Source organism: Myotis yumanensis, unplaced genomic scaffold (genome assembly GCF_028538775.1).
Source record: "Myotis yumanensis isolate MYYU_CA2020_CCGP unplaced genomic scaffold, mMyoYum1.0.hap1 SCAF_16, whole genome shotgun sequence".
In the NCBI taxonomy this organism is placed as follows: Eukaryota; Metazoa; Chordata; class Mammalia; order Chiroptera; family Vespertilionidae; genus Myotis; species Myotis yumanensis.
In genome coordinates, this window is record NW_027223767.1 from 35,005,383 (window position 1) to 35,021,693 (window position 16,311).

Consider the following 16,311-nt stretch of genomic DNA (forward strand, 5'->3'; position numbering starts at 1 on the left):
GGCCAAATCCAAAGAGAGATGATCAGGTGGGTTTTCACAAAGACAACACAACAGTCATATTTTTACCACCCCCACCCCCCCCCCACACACACACACACAGTTCAACTTCCCATCCAACCTGAGTTAGTGCAACCTCCTACATCTCTCTCTCTTCTTACAAGAATCATTGAGGAACACATGTTGGACAAGCCAACCAGTCATATTATGCCAAGCTTATGCAGACAACTGTGATCTCTATAACTTGGTCTAAAATAAGGAAGTTTTCTAAGTGACTCACCACTATGGTAACACCACACCTCCTTTGGCCTCTTCTTCAGTTTCATTCGGGAGAATTCGGAGCCATATGAACAGACTAGGGCATTTTTCTTCTGTCACATCTAAGGTTTGCATCTCAACACCAAACTATGATGTGGAAAAAGAGTATTTTTGTGTTTCTTTTCTCTCTTTTGACTCTAAAAGCAGAACTGGATTGTGAAACAATGAAAAAAACAAACAGTAAGTTTCATTTACTTCTCTCTCTTGTACTAAAACCGTCTTCACCAAAACAGTGGATGGTCAGCTTTAAACATGATCTTTCATGAATAAGTTTTTCTATGCTTTTAGATTAATAACCAGAGCAAAGTCTTTTCTATTACCTGCTGTTTAAAATGAAGTGATTTTAGGGAGGGGGTTGGAGTATCTTTTCTGAGACGCAGAGATAAATTATTGTGAATTGTTAGGAGTAATAATGGTAATTGGTATGTTCACAAAAGAGTCCTTATCTTTTAGCCATACAAACTACCAACACCCTCTAGCCAAAGATCACCAGGGATACACATGTAGTTGAACAAAGCTGGGTTTTGGGAGAAAATGTATACCAAGAAAATCATGGGATGTCTCAGCAGGAGGGTAATAGAAAGGTCTTATGATAAGATTTAGATCTGTGTTAGGTGGTTTGGAGGAAGATTCAAAGCAGCAGCCTCTACTCTGGATTGGATCCAATTAGAAAGTGGGAATAATGATATAATTGGGTATGTTAATAATTCTGATCTGTGTCCAGATATGATCATGGAGTTGTCTTGTTTTTGTCTTAATCCAACGGTCATAGAGTGAGTGGCCTTGTTTGGTATTGGTATTCTAGCTGTGAGTGACAGGTCAGTTCCTAGCCAAGCCAGTCCCCTACTGTTAGGGGCTGTTTTTCTCTTTCTCAATACTGAAATTTATGGGTGCAATAACATGCGGTCTGGGATTTTCTTTAAAATAATGGAAAGGGGTGAGAGGCAGATGAAACAGGATGGACCATGAGCTGATCATTATTGAAGCTAGGTGATAGGCCCATGGGGGATCATTGTACTCTCTTCTCTACTATTATTTTAAAGTTCTTATTTCCCAAAATAAGAACTTTAAAATAAATAATGGACAAAACAAGCTACCAGACATAATGGTTGGTCATAGAACCTAGAACTTTAATATTTCTAAGTCAGCATAGCCAGTCTTTGCAGTGGTTCTCAACCTTCTGGCCCTTTAAATACAGTTCCTCATGTTGTGACCCAACCATAAAATTATTTTCGTTGCTACTTCATAACTGTAATGTTGCTACTGTTATGAGTCATAATGTAAATATCTGATATGCAGGATGGTCTTAGGTGACCCCTGTGAAAGGGTCGTTTGACCGCCAAAGGGGTCGCGACCCACAGGTTGAGAACCGCTGCTTTAGAGGGTCCACTTCAGGCTCTTACTGGCCAGAGAGATAGCAAGCACAAAAAGGCTTGTCGAGGCCACCGCCTCTCATTGGATGGGGCCTCTGTAGGCCCTGAGGCTTCCTCACACACTGATCAGCCAGGCTGTGTAGGCAAGAAACACCCCCTTACGAAAGTTTGCCAAGAACATTATCTCCACCACTTTGATCCACAAAATGTGGCCAGACGGTTATTATCAAGGGACATTAACAAGAACTTTCTCTTGTGTTATTTTGTCTTCCAGAATTCATTTCTCCACGTTTGCAATCAAAAACGAATATAGTCAGGAAGGGTCAAAAGGTATCTCTAAATTGTTCCCACCAGAACAAATCACTACAAATCACCTATTCTTTGTTTCGGGATAAGGATTACATGGGCACCCAGGATAGCAAAGGAAGACCTGTGATTTTTAACCTAAGCATCTCAGAAGCCCGTGATTCAGGGCCCTACCAATGCAAAGCCAACATTTCCAACTGTCAAACATACAGTCAAAAGTTCAACTTCACAATTGTGGGTAAGTAGAGCACTCATTCCATGGGGCCCTGTGACGTGTAGGACCCTTTCCTATTCTACAATGGACTCTCTGTTCCCCTTGCAAGCACTCACTCGAGAGCCTGAAAAGTATGTCACTGAGATCTTTATTCTTAACTAGAGGCCTGGTGCATGAATTCATGCACAGGTAGGGTCCAGCCGGCACTCCCCAATTGGGGCAATTGGGCGGGGCTGGCGGGGGGAGGGGCCGCAGGCAGTTGGCCAGCTGGCCCCGCCTCCCAATCGAACTCCCAGTTGAGGGGACAATATGCATATTAGCCTTCTATTAAATAGGATAATTCCATTTCACTTTCCTCCCAAAGACTTTTGGCCTCTTTCAGATAATAATAGGCTGGTTATCTAAGACAAAAAGTCTTACTTCAACAATTTGGAAAATTGTTGAAATCTTTTCTAGAGGCTTTACTCTTGGATTCCCATCCGGTAGGCAAAAATGCTTTTTCTCTGCAGATTCGAGTGAGAAGTCTGAGAATCAGTGTTGGGCCTGGTGACAAGGGTCTCCAAAGCCCTAGGCTTTGCCCACCTCTTCCCTTTGCAATGACCACCCACCAGGTGCCCCATCAGCCCATGTTCTTCCTGCCCAACTACATCTTATTACTTCTATATTTTTCTCTCCCATCTTCCCACCCTAAGCCTCTCACAACCTAGCATTAATGGGCTCCTCTATGAAGGTGACCTTGATAATAAACTCCTTGGAGAGAGGGTTTCCAGGTAATACATGTACAGTGTACCTGGATTCTTCTAAACATAGATGCCCTGATACTGGTCAAATATTTGAGTGGTGCTCTAGATCTATGCTCTCCATTATGGTAGCCATTAGTCACACATGGCTATTTAAATTTAAATTCTAATTAATTAAAATTAGATGGAATAAAAAACTTAGTTCCTCAGTCTCCTTAGCCACATTTCAAGTGTTCAGTAGCCACAGGTGGCTGCCATATTAGACAACACAGACATAGAACATGTCCATCATTACCGAAAGTTCTACTGGACGCCTCTGCTCTAGGTCAGTGGTTCTTAGCTTCTTAGATTATAACCGTTTTAACCATCTAATGATAGAGTGGTCATTGGCCTTTCCCACTGGTTGCAAGCTTCTTGACTTCTCAAGAAGGGTGTCATTCATCCCTGGGACCACATTGGGGAATAGAGTAGGGGTTCGATCCACATTTGTGGACTGAGTGAGTGAACCCAATCTGCTTATCCCTGTAACATGCACTTTCATTTTTCTAGACCCAGTGACCACTCCAGTGCTGAAAATTGTTCAAAAACAGACAAACCTTTATATAACACTACACTGCATCTCCTTCAACGGTTCTCTGCCCATCAATTATACTTTCTTTGAAAAAGGCATCGCCTTATCACCAGTTATTTCCAAGCATGTAAGGAAGCCTGCTGAATTTAATTTAACCAAGAGCAACACTGGAGAAGGGAAAGAATATCGTTGTGAAGCTAAAAACAGGCTGCCTGACAACGCAAGATACAGTGATCCCGTCACCATGCCTTCAACAAGTAAGGACTACCTGAGCTCTTTCAACAGGTCTGGATTTGCTTCCAGAAACTTCTGCCTGTCCACTTCCCACTTTGGCCATTTGCTTCCAAGTGCTTTTCCTTTGGTAGGGTCCATATGAACTGTGATGGGATTGCTTTCTGCCATAAAAACAAAACAAAAAAAGTCATAGAAAAGCCTAGACACTGTGGCAGGAAGGGACCTTGCAATGAGACTTCCTGACTGGACCCTGCTTCCTGCCTTGACCTACCACTGCCCGGGTTCTGAGCAATCACACTAGAATTTGCATCTCTCTTGGAACTACCAGGTCTCTTTTCTTTTGCTTTTTTGGTGACTTCTAACGCCTACTTGGCTGTTTACTGTACCACTGCTAACACTTGGTGAGTCTAGACTTTCAGTGCCACCCTTGGCTTGGGGCAAGAGGGGCCCCTGTCCCTTCCCTGGGTTTTGGAGGGTACTGCTCCAGTGCATCTTGGCCATGCACATTCCCACAGGCTGAGGAGTCCAGGGGGCCATGGGAATATGCCCACCTGGACCCTCTATCCCCACTTTTTTACACCACACTCTTGGTACCTGGGTCCAAATTCCCTACCCAATCAGATCAGAACCCACCCACAGGGCCCGCGCAAGTCTCTTTCCCAGTTCAGTCTCCCAAGGGTGGACCACAGTGAGGATGTGAGCATTCCTGGATGCAAGCTAAGGGAGCTGCTTGTGGGGGGTGTGAATGGCTTTTGGACATGCAGGCTGGGGTCCACATGCATGCTAGGTCCCTTAGGGTGCAGGTCAGAGCCTGGGTGGGAAGGGGGTCAGGCTGGAACTGGGGCTGGCTCTCACCCATGCTGCCATGTTCCAGTACAGAACTCCAAGAAGCCTGAGAATTCTAGATTCAAACTTGGCCAAAAGTTAGGTTAGCAAAGGCGATAGGCACACTTGGGCATTAACACTCCACCAGCCTCATCCTCAGAAGAGCCCACACGCTAGCCTTAAGTCCTAAAAAGTGAGGCAGACTGTGGGAGTTAGACCCAGAATCAGGCTTTTGTCCACAAATCACAGCCTTTCCGTCTACTAGCTGTGTGACCTTAAGAAAGTCACTTAACCCTTTCTGAGCCTTACTCTACTCATTTGTAAATTGGGAGTGATACTAATAAGACAAATAAGGCAATGCATGTAAAGTGCTTAACACAGTGTCTGACATGTAGTTAATAATAAATGGTAGCTGTTTGGGTGCTGTAAATTACGCCAACATGACTAAGGGCTTTGTCCAATAAGTGACCAGGCCATTCTGAAGCTTATGACCCTAACATTGTAGCCACGATTTGGTCTGTTAAATACTGTGTTGTCTCCTTGTGTGACCCCTGTGGAAGATGCACTTGGTCATGACTTTAAGAACTTCACTGGGAGTTGCAGGTGTCCACAGCAGTGCAGGGATAGGGTGCACAATACATGGGTTACCATGGGAGACAGCCGCGATCGCCCTTTCCAGAACAATTCACAGTCCACGGTCATTGGGAAAGAAAGCTGTGCGCTGACTGGTGAATGCTGTCTTCCTCCAGGTGGAGACAGCTGTCCACTCTGCCTGCCGCTACTGCTTCCGCTGTTATTACTGATGCTAATCATAATCCTACTTCTGGCATTTTGGATACGACAGAAATACAAATCCAGTAAGTTCTATTTTCCATGGGTTTTGGATACAGGCCGCAGGGGAGAAAGTGAGGAGGAAGGGAAAGAGGAATCAGAAATGGATGTGAAGAAATAAAAAGAGAAGAAAAAGCTGAGAAAGGGGAAATGTAAATGAAACAGACTTGCTGTGGTTATTGGGTAAGAGCTTTTCTTATTTAGATTGCTCACCTGTGTAGGCCCTGTGGAGTCACACAAGGCCTGGGCTGAGAAGAGCCCCACACTTGGTTTAATGCTCCTTGGCTGTCACTTTTTAAAATTACTTTTTAAAAATATATGTATTTTTGCCCTAACCGGTTTGGCTCAGTGGATAGAGCGTTGGCCTGCAGACTGAAAAGTCCCAGGTTTGATTCCAGTCAAGGGCATGTACCTTGGTTGTGGGCACATCCCCAGTGGGGGGGGTGTGCAGGAGGCAGCTGATCAGATGTTTCTCGCTCATCGATGTTTCTAATTCTGTCCCTCTCCCTTCCTCTCTGTAAAAAGTCAATAAGATATATTTAAAAATATGTATTTTTATTGATTTCAGAGAGGAAGAGAGAGATAGAAACAACAGTGATGATAGAGAATCATTAATTGGCTGCCTCCTGCACACCCCCTATTGGGGATCAAATCTGCAACCCAGTCATATGTCTTGACTGGGAATCAAACTGTGACCTGGTTCATAGGTCAACGCTCAACCACTGAGGGACACTGGCTCAACAAAATTACTTTTTAAATTGTGGTAAAATATATAAGACCATAAAATGTACCATCTTAATCAGGTTAAGTATACAGTTCAGAGGCATCGAGTATTCTCATTGTTGTGCAACCATCACCACCATCTATCCCCAGCACTTTTCTCATCTTGTTAAATTGAAACTCTGCCCCCATCAAACACTAACTCACCAGTCACTTCCTCCTCCTAGTCCCGGGCCACTACCATTCTGCTTGTCTACTCTAGGGAGGACCTTATATATAAATGTAATCATAGAGATTCCATTTGTAACTAGTTTATGTCACTTAGCATAATGTCCTCAAGGCTCATCCATATTGTGCTCTTGGGTTATTCCACCTTTGGGCTATCATGAATAGTGTGCTATGAACATAAGTATATAAATATTAATAATTTTTAACAAGAGGCCTCACATTTTTACTTTGCCCTGAGCCCTGCAAATGATGGAGCGGTCCTGATTGCCAGCTCCTCAAAGGCAAAAGCTTTGTCGTGTATTTTTCAGCTGCTTGGAGGACACCCAGTACATGAAGACAAACACGAGCAGCCTTCCTCTCTGCTCCACCTTAAGTGCTGTGTCAATCCCTCATCTTATGGCTAACTCTAGTTAAGATTTCAAAATGGCCTTTTCATTGGGCACACAAGTGTAGAGGAATATGGAGATTTGCACAAAAGACACTTTGTGTCTCAGCACTGGCACCCACCAGTGAACCTGCCTGAGCCTCAGCATTCTGACCTGTAGAATGGGGTCCTGGGAGAAACTGTCACAACTGGGGAGAGAACTAAGCAATAAATGTTAGGCTCCAGCGCCTCCTCCACCTCTGTATTATAATTCAGAGAAGTCAGGGACTCAGCTGGTATGAAACTTGAAAATAGATGTCAAGCCCCAGCTGGTTTGGCTCAGTGGATAGGCAGCCGTGGGCAAACTACGGCCCGCGGGCCGGATACGGCCCGTTTGAAATGAATAAAACTAAAAAAAAAAAAAAAAGACCGTACCCTTTTATGTAATGATGTTTACTTTGAATTTATATTAGTTCACACAAACACTCCATCCATGCTTTTGTTCCGGCCCTCCGGTCCAGTTTAAGAACCCATTGTGGCCCTCGAGTCAAAAAGTTTGCCCACCCCTGGGATAGAGCGTTGGCCTGCGGACTGAAGGGTCCCAGGTTCAATTCTGGTCAAGGGCACATGCCCGGGTTGCGAGCTCAATCCCCAATAGCGGGTGTGCAGGAGGCAGCTAATCGATGTTTCTCTCTGGAAGTTAGAGTTTCTAACTCTCTATCCCTCTCCCTTCCTCTCTGTAAAAAAATCAATAAAATATATATATTTTCTTTAAAAAGTAAGAAAATGTGTCTCTGGCCATCTCAAGCATAATCTGATAGGCAAAGGATGTCACTTGCTGAGCTGGGAGAATAAATCAGGATCTTGGCTTGGGAAAGCAGGTATAATGGACACCTTGCTGAGTCCACAGTTTTCCTTTAATAGATAACAAGGCCATTGGAGCAGCTCATTCTTTGTTTCAGAACTTTGGGGAATTCTACTCCTTGGCAGAGGAGACCAGAAAAATGTGGCTGAATTGGTTTAATTTAATTAATCCTGCACAATTTACACAGGAAAAGCTATGAGAGATAAGGCACCCAGAGACTATGGAAACACACCCATAGAAGTTGGAATATATGCAAATGTCCATGAAAATCAAGCAGGTAAGATAACTTTTGGGGTATTTTCATTAGTTTGGTTGGTTGGTTTTCATCTTATATTTTTAAGGTCATACAGACACACAGGTACAATGTTTCCTTCCCACCCCTGATGCCCAGTCCCACTTTCCAGGGACAATAACCAGTTTTTAAAATCTTTCTACAGACAGTCTATGCGTATGCTGACATCTAAACCCATGGCAGAAATGGCAGCATGTCACAGAGAGGCTCTTCTACATCTTGATTTTTTTTTCACTTAACAACATACCTCGGAAATTTTTTTATATCAGTTTGGAATGATCTTCCCTGTGCCCCAAATCCCTTTATGATCACTTTTTAAATATATATATTGATTTCAGAAAGGGAAGGAGAGGGAGACAGAGAGAGAAAAAAAAAACATCAAGGATGAGAAAGAATCATTGATTGGCTGCCTTCTGCACTCCCCACACTGGGGATTGAGCCTGCAACCCAGGCAGGTGCCCCAACTGGGAATCAAACCATTACCTCCTGTTTCACAGGTCAATGCTCAACCACTGAGCCACGTGGCTAGGCACCTTTTTTTTTTTATTATTGATTTTAGAGAGAGAGGAAGGGAGAGGGAGAGAGATAGAAACATTGATTTGCTGCCTCCTGTAGGCCCCCTCCTGGGAACTTAGCCCTGACCTGGAATTGAACTGGTAACTCTTGGTGCATGGGGCGATGCTCAATCAATTGAGCCACACTGACGGGGCTATGATCACCTCTTAAAGCAGCCATCATACACTGCTTTACGGTAAAAAGACCCACAGCCTTGGCCAACAAGAACAAATCCAGTCAACACTGACTGAGGGCCAGCCATGTTCCAGGCACAGTGCTAAGCAATGTACCTGCCCTGTGCCACATAAACAGCCCTAACTCCCAATTTATGCCGTTCCCATTTTACAGATGAGCCTGTGCCAGGCTTGGAACCAAGACAGTGTGTGTCCACAGCCCAAGATGGTAAGCACTCTCTGCAAAGTCCAGAGGCTACATGCCATTGCGAGGGAGCCAGCCGAGCCACTGCCCTCGAGTGACCAGAGATTCCATTTGTAGGCCCAATAACTCTGTTTCTTGTCTTTTGCCCAGAAACTGAACATTCTCATGAGATACATTATGCCACCCCCATGTTCCTGGAGGTGACACCAGGTGAGCCACAGTTTGGGATAAGAGATACTATTGAATGAGACAGTGGTCCCTGTGAGGCCACCATATTTCAGGACTCTAGGAGCCCAAAAAACGGGGTGGATGGGGACCACATGCACACCCAGGAGACCAAGAGTAATCAGTATCACGGCTCCTAACAAGGAAGAGAGAACGCTGGGACAGGTAGAGTATTACATAAAACATCGAGAGGAGGATGCAGGGGCACTTCGAACCCATTTTCAATAATAAATTACTTGGAAAAGGTGAAGGGATTAGAAGTACAAATTGGTAGTTACAAAATAGTCATGGGGATGTAAAGTACAGCATAGAGAATAGAGACAGTAATATTATAATAACTATGTCTGGTGTCAGGTGGCTACTAGAAATATCAGGAGAACATGATGTAAAGTATATGATTATCTAACCACTGTGCTATATACCTGAACCTAGTACAAAATAATATTAAATGTAAACTGTGACTGAAAAATAACTTTATTTTTAAATAAAAATTTACTTGATATAGTCCAGGAAAAAAGTTAATACTTGTTTGTCATTTCTCTTTGCTACTAAAATAAAATAATTTAAGCGACTCTATGGATATATATTCTAATTTTACGAAATCATTTCTTCTTTTATATTTCAGAAGCCCATAATGATAATAAAACTGGATGTGTCTATGCTAAACTCAGCTTATGAAATTTGAAGATACAAACTACATCTCAGGGTAAGATAATTTTTACAAAGCTGATTTACATGAAGAAAAAGCAAACTTGATTTGACACTTTAAATATGTTTGTATTGATTTCAGAGAGGAAGGGAGAGGGAGACAGATATAGAACCAACAATGATGAGAGAGAATCATTGATCAGCTGCCTCCGCACTGGGGATTGAGCCCACAACCCAGGCATTTGCCCTGACCAGGAATTGAACCATGACCTCTAGTTAATAGGTTGATGTTCAACCACTGAGCCACACCGGCTGGGCTTGATTGACACTTTAAAACATCTCTCTTGCCCAGCTGGTGTGGCTCAGCAAATGAGCCTCCACCTATGAATCAGGAGGTCACGGTTTAATTCCAGTCAGGGCACATGACCAGGTTGTGGGCTTGATCCCCAGTCGGGGGCATGTAGGAGGCAGCCGATCAGTGATTCTCTCTCACTGATATTTCTATCTCTCCCTCTCCCTTCCTCTCTGAAATCAATTTTTTTAAAATGTCTCTCCTGGAGTATTATGCTAAGTGAAATAAGTCAGTCAGAGAAAGATATCCCATGATCTCACTCATATGTGGAATCTCAGTTAACAAAATAAACTGATGAACAGAGTGGATCCAGAGACTCCAAGACTGGAATAGAGTTCGGAATCTCGGAGGGAAGGTGGGGGAGGGGGAGTGGGTGGGAGGTAATCAACCAAGGACCCTGTATGCATATAGGCATGGCCCATGGACCAAAAAAAAAATGTCTCTCCTGGTTACCTACAGTGAATCACTGATTTTTATGATTAAACACTATCCCTTTGGCACATTCAGGTACTGCCAATCCTGTCATCAGACAACAGCTTTGTCAGGTGGGATCCTGACTGGTGACAGTTCTTAAATGCTTTTGCTATTTTTAGGCATGAACCGTTCTCCCCATTTCCACATCACTTAAGAAAGAATAACTGTTAGGCCACTGTGCTTTTCATAAATGCATCCTGAAAACTTTATGGTCATCTTTCTGGTTTCCCTGGCCCCGTGCCCATTAAAGCAAAAACAGAAAGGTCTAAATTCTAAAACAAAAAACAGTGACCTTGAAAATGTGCCTGAGGAAAACAGTGCCTGCAGTCACCATGAGAGGCAGGTAAGATTACTTAACAAGTACGCGCTTGTTACTCACTGCCATTGAAACTTGTTCTCAAATTTTCAGAGGCTACAAAAATTTTTATTTATAATATATTTTTATTTATTTCAGAGAGGGAGAGATAGAAACATCAGTGATGAGAGAGAATCATTGATTAGCTGCCTCCTACATGACCTTACTGGGGATTGAGCCCCCATCCGGGCATATGCCCTGACCAAAATCAAACTGGTGACCTCTTGGTTCTTGGGTCAAGGCTCAACCGCTGAGCCACACACGGCTAGGCTGCAAAAATATTTATTTATTTTTCAGGGATTTTCTCAGTCCTCAAGACTGAGCTAATGTCAAAGCATGCCTATATGCGTTGCATATCCAATCAGTGTTCTGTGGAGAGAACAGCCCAGAGTTGAGTTGGTGGAGAAGAAAGAATGGATTAGTTTCCTAGGACTGTGGTAACCAATTATCATTAACTGGTGAATTAAAACAAAAATTTTTTTCTCACAGTTCTGGAGACCAGAAATCCAAAATCAAGGTGTCAGCAGGCCCACACTCCCTCCAAAGGCTGTATGGGAGAATCCTTGCCTGCCTCTCCATATCTGGTGGTTCCTGGTAGTTCTTGGTTCGTGGCAGCATCACTCCAATCTCTGCCTCTGTCTTCACGTGGCCTCTGCGATTCTCTTATAGAAAAACTGGTCACAAGATTTAGGAACCACCTGGATAATCCAGAATGACCTCATCTTAAAATCCTTAACCTAATTTCATCTGCAAACACTCTTTTCCCAAATAAGGTGACATTCACAGGTTCCAGGAGTTAGGACTTGGACATATGTTTTTGGGAAGTCACTATTCAGCCCACTATAGGGGACAAATGAGAGAGAAATAACACCTATGTCATGGAGCTTCTGTGAGAGTCAATTCAGGCTTCTTCACGTCTTACCCTGAGCTCCTTCCTGAAGCAGAGCTGAGACAAGGCTTGGGTGCAAGTTGTTTATATGGGAGGTGATCCCAGGGGGCAGGAGAGTTCAGGGAGAGAGAAACAGGGAAGGAAAAGAAGGCAACACAAAGGGTAGGGAGGGGCTACATCTACACAATGGAATACTATGCCGCTATGAAGGAACTTTTATCATTTGCAACAGCATGGCTGGAACTGGAGAGCATTATGCTAAGCGAAATAAGCCAGTTGGAGAAAGATAAATATCACATGATCTCACTCATATGTGGGATATAAGGATCAACATAATTTGATGAACAAAAATAAATCCAGAGACAAATGGCAGGGGAGGTGGGGGGGTTAGAGAGCAACAAAAGGACTTGGATGCATGCATATTATTAACATAACCAATGGACAGACACTGGGGTGGTGGGGGCTTGCCCTGGGTGGGAATGGTTGGGGGGTGGGGGAGACATATCTAAAACTTTAGACAATTTAAAAAAAGGGTAGGGCGGGGCTAGCAAATGAGTGAGCATACTGGTAACTGGATTGGGTCCTATCTAGACCTCCCAAGGTCTTGAAGTGCAGAATGCTGCTGGGTTCCACAGCTTGCCCTCAAACTATCAATAGCCTCTCATTTTCTCCTTGCAAAGCTTCTAAAGCAGTTAGTAAAGCCAACCACCACCACCATCCATATAATTAGCATTGCCCTGTGTCTTCCAAGTGCTAGAACTATTGCATAACCTAGTGCTCACTATCTACCTCTGCAGTGGAAAATCTTAGTAAGTATGAAGCTATGGTGTGTAAGGGTTATCACCACTCCCCTTACTTCCATCCAGGAAGTAATTCCCTTTCCCAGGGCTGATTTCTAGGACCTTCTAATACCCTGTCTTATCCTGGGCTAGCCCTGAAAGCAGAACCTGAGATAAGATCTTCTGGCAAGCCCTGACCAGTGTTGCTCAGTTGGTTAAGCATTATCCCAAGGATTAAGAGGTTGCTGGTTCGATTCCCAGTCAGGGCACATGCCCCGGTTGTGGGCTCAATCCTCAGTAGGGGGTGTGTAGGAGGCATCTAATCGATGTTTCCCCTTTCTTATCAATGTTTCTCTGCCTTCCTTGATCTATAAAAATCAATAAAAATATTTTTTTTAAAAGACCTTTCGGGCAAATAATTTATTTGTGAGGTGAGGAGACAGGCATGAGGGACTGGAGGAAGAGCCAGTCCAAGGATGTATTGCTGTGTTGAGCACTGCTGTGGGCCACTGGGGCTTGATCCCACTGGAACCTGCTGAGGAACGAAAAAGGTGTCTCTCAGAATTGTCCACTTGAGGAACATAGTGAGAAGCATGTATCCATTGGCTGAGGGCCACCCCAGGAGGTGAGGCACCCACTACCCCCGCCCCCCGCCCCCGGCCTGACTTCTGGGCTATGCATGTGGGCATTCCAAGCAGTCTTCCATTAGTGTCTCACCCAGGACACTGGGAAGCCCCAGGGCAGAAAATGAGTGGTATGTGTTGTACACTTGAAGCATGAAACTGTCAACACAAAGTGAGTGAAGTCGCAGATGCAGCTGGAGTAAGAGGTGAGGCCCAGAGGATGTGACACAGGACACAGAGGTGGCTGTTATGCCATCTCTCAAACAACTATAAGGACAATAACTATCATGTGTTGAGCATGTAGCAAGGTTCCAGGTACTTCAGTGCTTTCTGTACTTATCCCCATGTAGTCCTCAAAATCCCCTCCTCCCCCAGCTCCACCTCAGCCCTGCACAGACTTCAGCAACCCCTGCCATGTGCCACCCACCATGGCTTCTGGATTGAATTGTGTAGGAAGGGAAGAAGAAAAGTAAGAGGAGAAGAAAAGTAAGAGGAGAACCTACTGGATTTTCATTTCAGTATCTACTTTTTTCCATGTCCAGAAGTTTCACTTTGATTCTTTTACAAATCCACCAATCTTTTCAATATTTTTTTTTGTTGTGAAATACAGCACACATTATATGGAGATGAATAAAAATATACATGCAAAAAATATATACATGCAGTTTAATAAATTATATCAAGTGAACACTAGTGATGAAATGTCACCAGCATCCCAGAAACCCTTGGCAGGTCTCTTCCCAATCACAACCTCACCTCCCCAACTTAACTACTACTCTTTTCTGGGATATTTAGGTGATTGTGGGTTTGGGGCTGTTACAAATAATGGGGCTATGCCTGGTTGGCGTGGCTCAGTGGTTGAGTGTTGATCTGTGAATCAGGAAGTCACAGTTTGATTCCTCATCAGGGTACATGTCTGGGTTTCGGGTTCAATCCCCAGTAGGGGATGTGCAGGAGGCAGCTGATCAATGATTCTCTCTCATCATTGATGTTTCTCTCTCTCTCCTTCTCCCCTCTCTGAAATCAATAAAAAGATATATATTTTTAAAAAGATAAAAAATGAGGCTATGACTACTCTTATGCATGTCTCCTGGTTCCCATGCGCATGCAATCATGTTGAATATACGTATGAATGGGTCATGGGGTATGTTTATCTCCAGTATAAGCAGACAAAGCCATACTATTTTCTTTCTTTTTTTTTTTTAACTTTTAATTAGAGCATTGTTGGATTTTAATATTCATCTTTATTAATTTTATCTGGAATGCACACGAGGTGTTTTTTGATAGAGACAGATTTTTTTTAATGTATTTTATTGATTTTTTACAGAGAGGAAGGGAGAGGAATAGAGAGTTAGAAACATCGATGAGAGAGAAACATCGATCAGCTGCCTCCTGCACACTCCCCACTGAGGATGTGCCCGCAACCAAGGTACATGCCCTTAACCGGAATCGAACCTGGGACCCTTGAGTCCGCAGGCCGATGCTCTATCCGCTGAGCCAAACCGGTTAGGGCAGATTTTTCTTTAAAAAAAAAAATATTTGTATTGATTTCAGAGAGGAGGAAGAGGGAGAGAGAGATAGAAACATCCATGATGAGAAAGAATCATGAATCGAATTGGCTGCCTCCTGCAAGTCCCCTACTGGGGATCGAGCCCACAACCCGGGCATGTGCCCTTGACTGGAATCAAACCTGGGACCTTTCAGTTTGCAGGCCGATGCTCTAGCCACTGAGCCAAACTGGCTAGGGCCACACTATTTTCCAAAGTGGTTCTATGTTGCCTGTTATAGCATTCTATGATCAGACACCATGAATACAATCCTCCTGTGAAGGCTAAAGTCCCTAAGACAAAGTATCTGAATAAAAGTACCTTTGGGGAGAACTAAGATTTTCTTCAGAAAAATCACTTGTAAAAAATAAACTTTTAAGTTTCTCATAGTTACATTAAAACAAAGTATTGAACCCCAAACTACAAAAATAAAATTGAAAATTTTAGATAGACATATGATGGTAATATTGGTCTTTCAATTCTGAGACTGCTGTGATTACTATGAGACAAAGCAAATGAGCATGGCATGGCATTCCAGTATCCTCAATATTCTTGAGAACTGGGATTCTTGCCACGAGAGGAGATACAACGTATGATAGAAGAGTTAAGTAAAAACCCTCAAGTGCTAAAGGGGCACGAAGGGACTTTTTCTCAGTGATGGAAATGTTCTATAGTGTCATTACGGTGGTGGATACACATTTCTCAAAACCTGTATTTGTACCTTTAAAATAGGTCAATTTATTGTATGTAAATTATATATTAATAAAGTTGATTAAAAACACACACACATTTTGCAATCCTGAATTTAAATGGAAAATATCAGTGTGGCCTTAGCCATTTTGGCTCAGTGGATAGAGCGCCGGCCTGGGGACCAAAGGGTCCCGGGTTCGATTCCGGTCAAGAGCACATACTGTGGTTGCAGGCTCCTCCCTGGTTGGGGCATGTGCAGGAGGCAACCAATCGAGGTGTTTCTCTCACATCGATATTTCTGTCTTTCCTTCTCTCTTCAACTCTCTCTAAAAATCAATGGAAAAATATCCTTGGGTGAGGATTAAAAAAAAAAAGAAAGTAAGAAAATATCAGTGTGAATTCATTAATTTTTTCATTTGTGGGGAAATACACACACACACACACACACACACACACACACATGGAGATATGTTTGCTAGCTCTAAACACTGAAAAGGCATCCAATTTAGCATCCAAAAAATTAACTTTAAAGGTGATGAATCCAACATTTATCCCAAACCTTTTCCATACCTCTAAGCCAGTGGTTCTCAACCTTCCTAATGCCACGACCCTTTATTACAGTTCATGTTGGGGTGACCCCCAATTTCATTGTTACAAATTGAACATAATTAAAGCATAGTGATTAATCATAAAAACAATATGTAATTATATATGTGTTTTCCGATGGTCTTAGGCGACCCCTGTGAAAAGGTCATTCAACCCCCAAAGGGGTTGCGATCCACAGATTGAGAACCACTGCAGTCTAAGCAAACAGTAGATGAAACATTTTCCTTTATAGAATTACTAGAGGCCTAGTGCACAAAATTCGTGCATGGTTACAGTCCCTAGCAGCTGCCGGCTGCTGGCTGCCAGCCGGGG

General features: G+C 43.3%; 1 protein-coding gene across 1 annotated transcript; it reads left to right on the forward strand.

Annotated features, from left to right (window-relative positions):
• Nucleotides 1-302: 302 nt before the first annotated feature.
• Nucleotides 303-12,201, forward strand: MILR1 (mast cell immunoglobulin like receptor 1). The gene is made up of 9 exons (XM_070392932.1): nt 303-495; nt 1,963-2,232; nt 3,498-3,776; nt 5,328-5,435; nt 7,774-7,863; nt 8,782-8,835; nt 8,962-9,021; nt 9,662-9,742; nt 11,355-12,201. The coding sequence occupies exons 1-8, from the start codon at nt 405-407 to the stop codon at nt 9,712-9,714; spliced, it is 1,005 nt and encodes a 334-aa protein (XP_070249033.1). The 5' UTR covers nt 303-404; the 3' UTR covers nt 9,715-9,742; nt 11,355-12,201.
• Nucleotides 12,202-16,311: the final 4,110 nt, after the last annotated feature.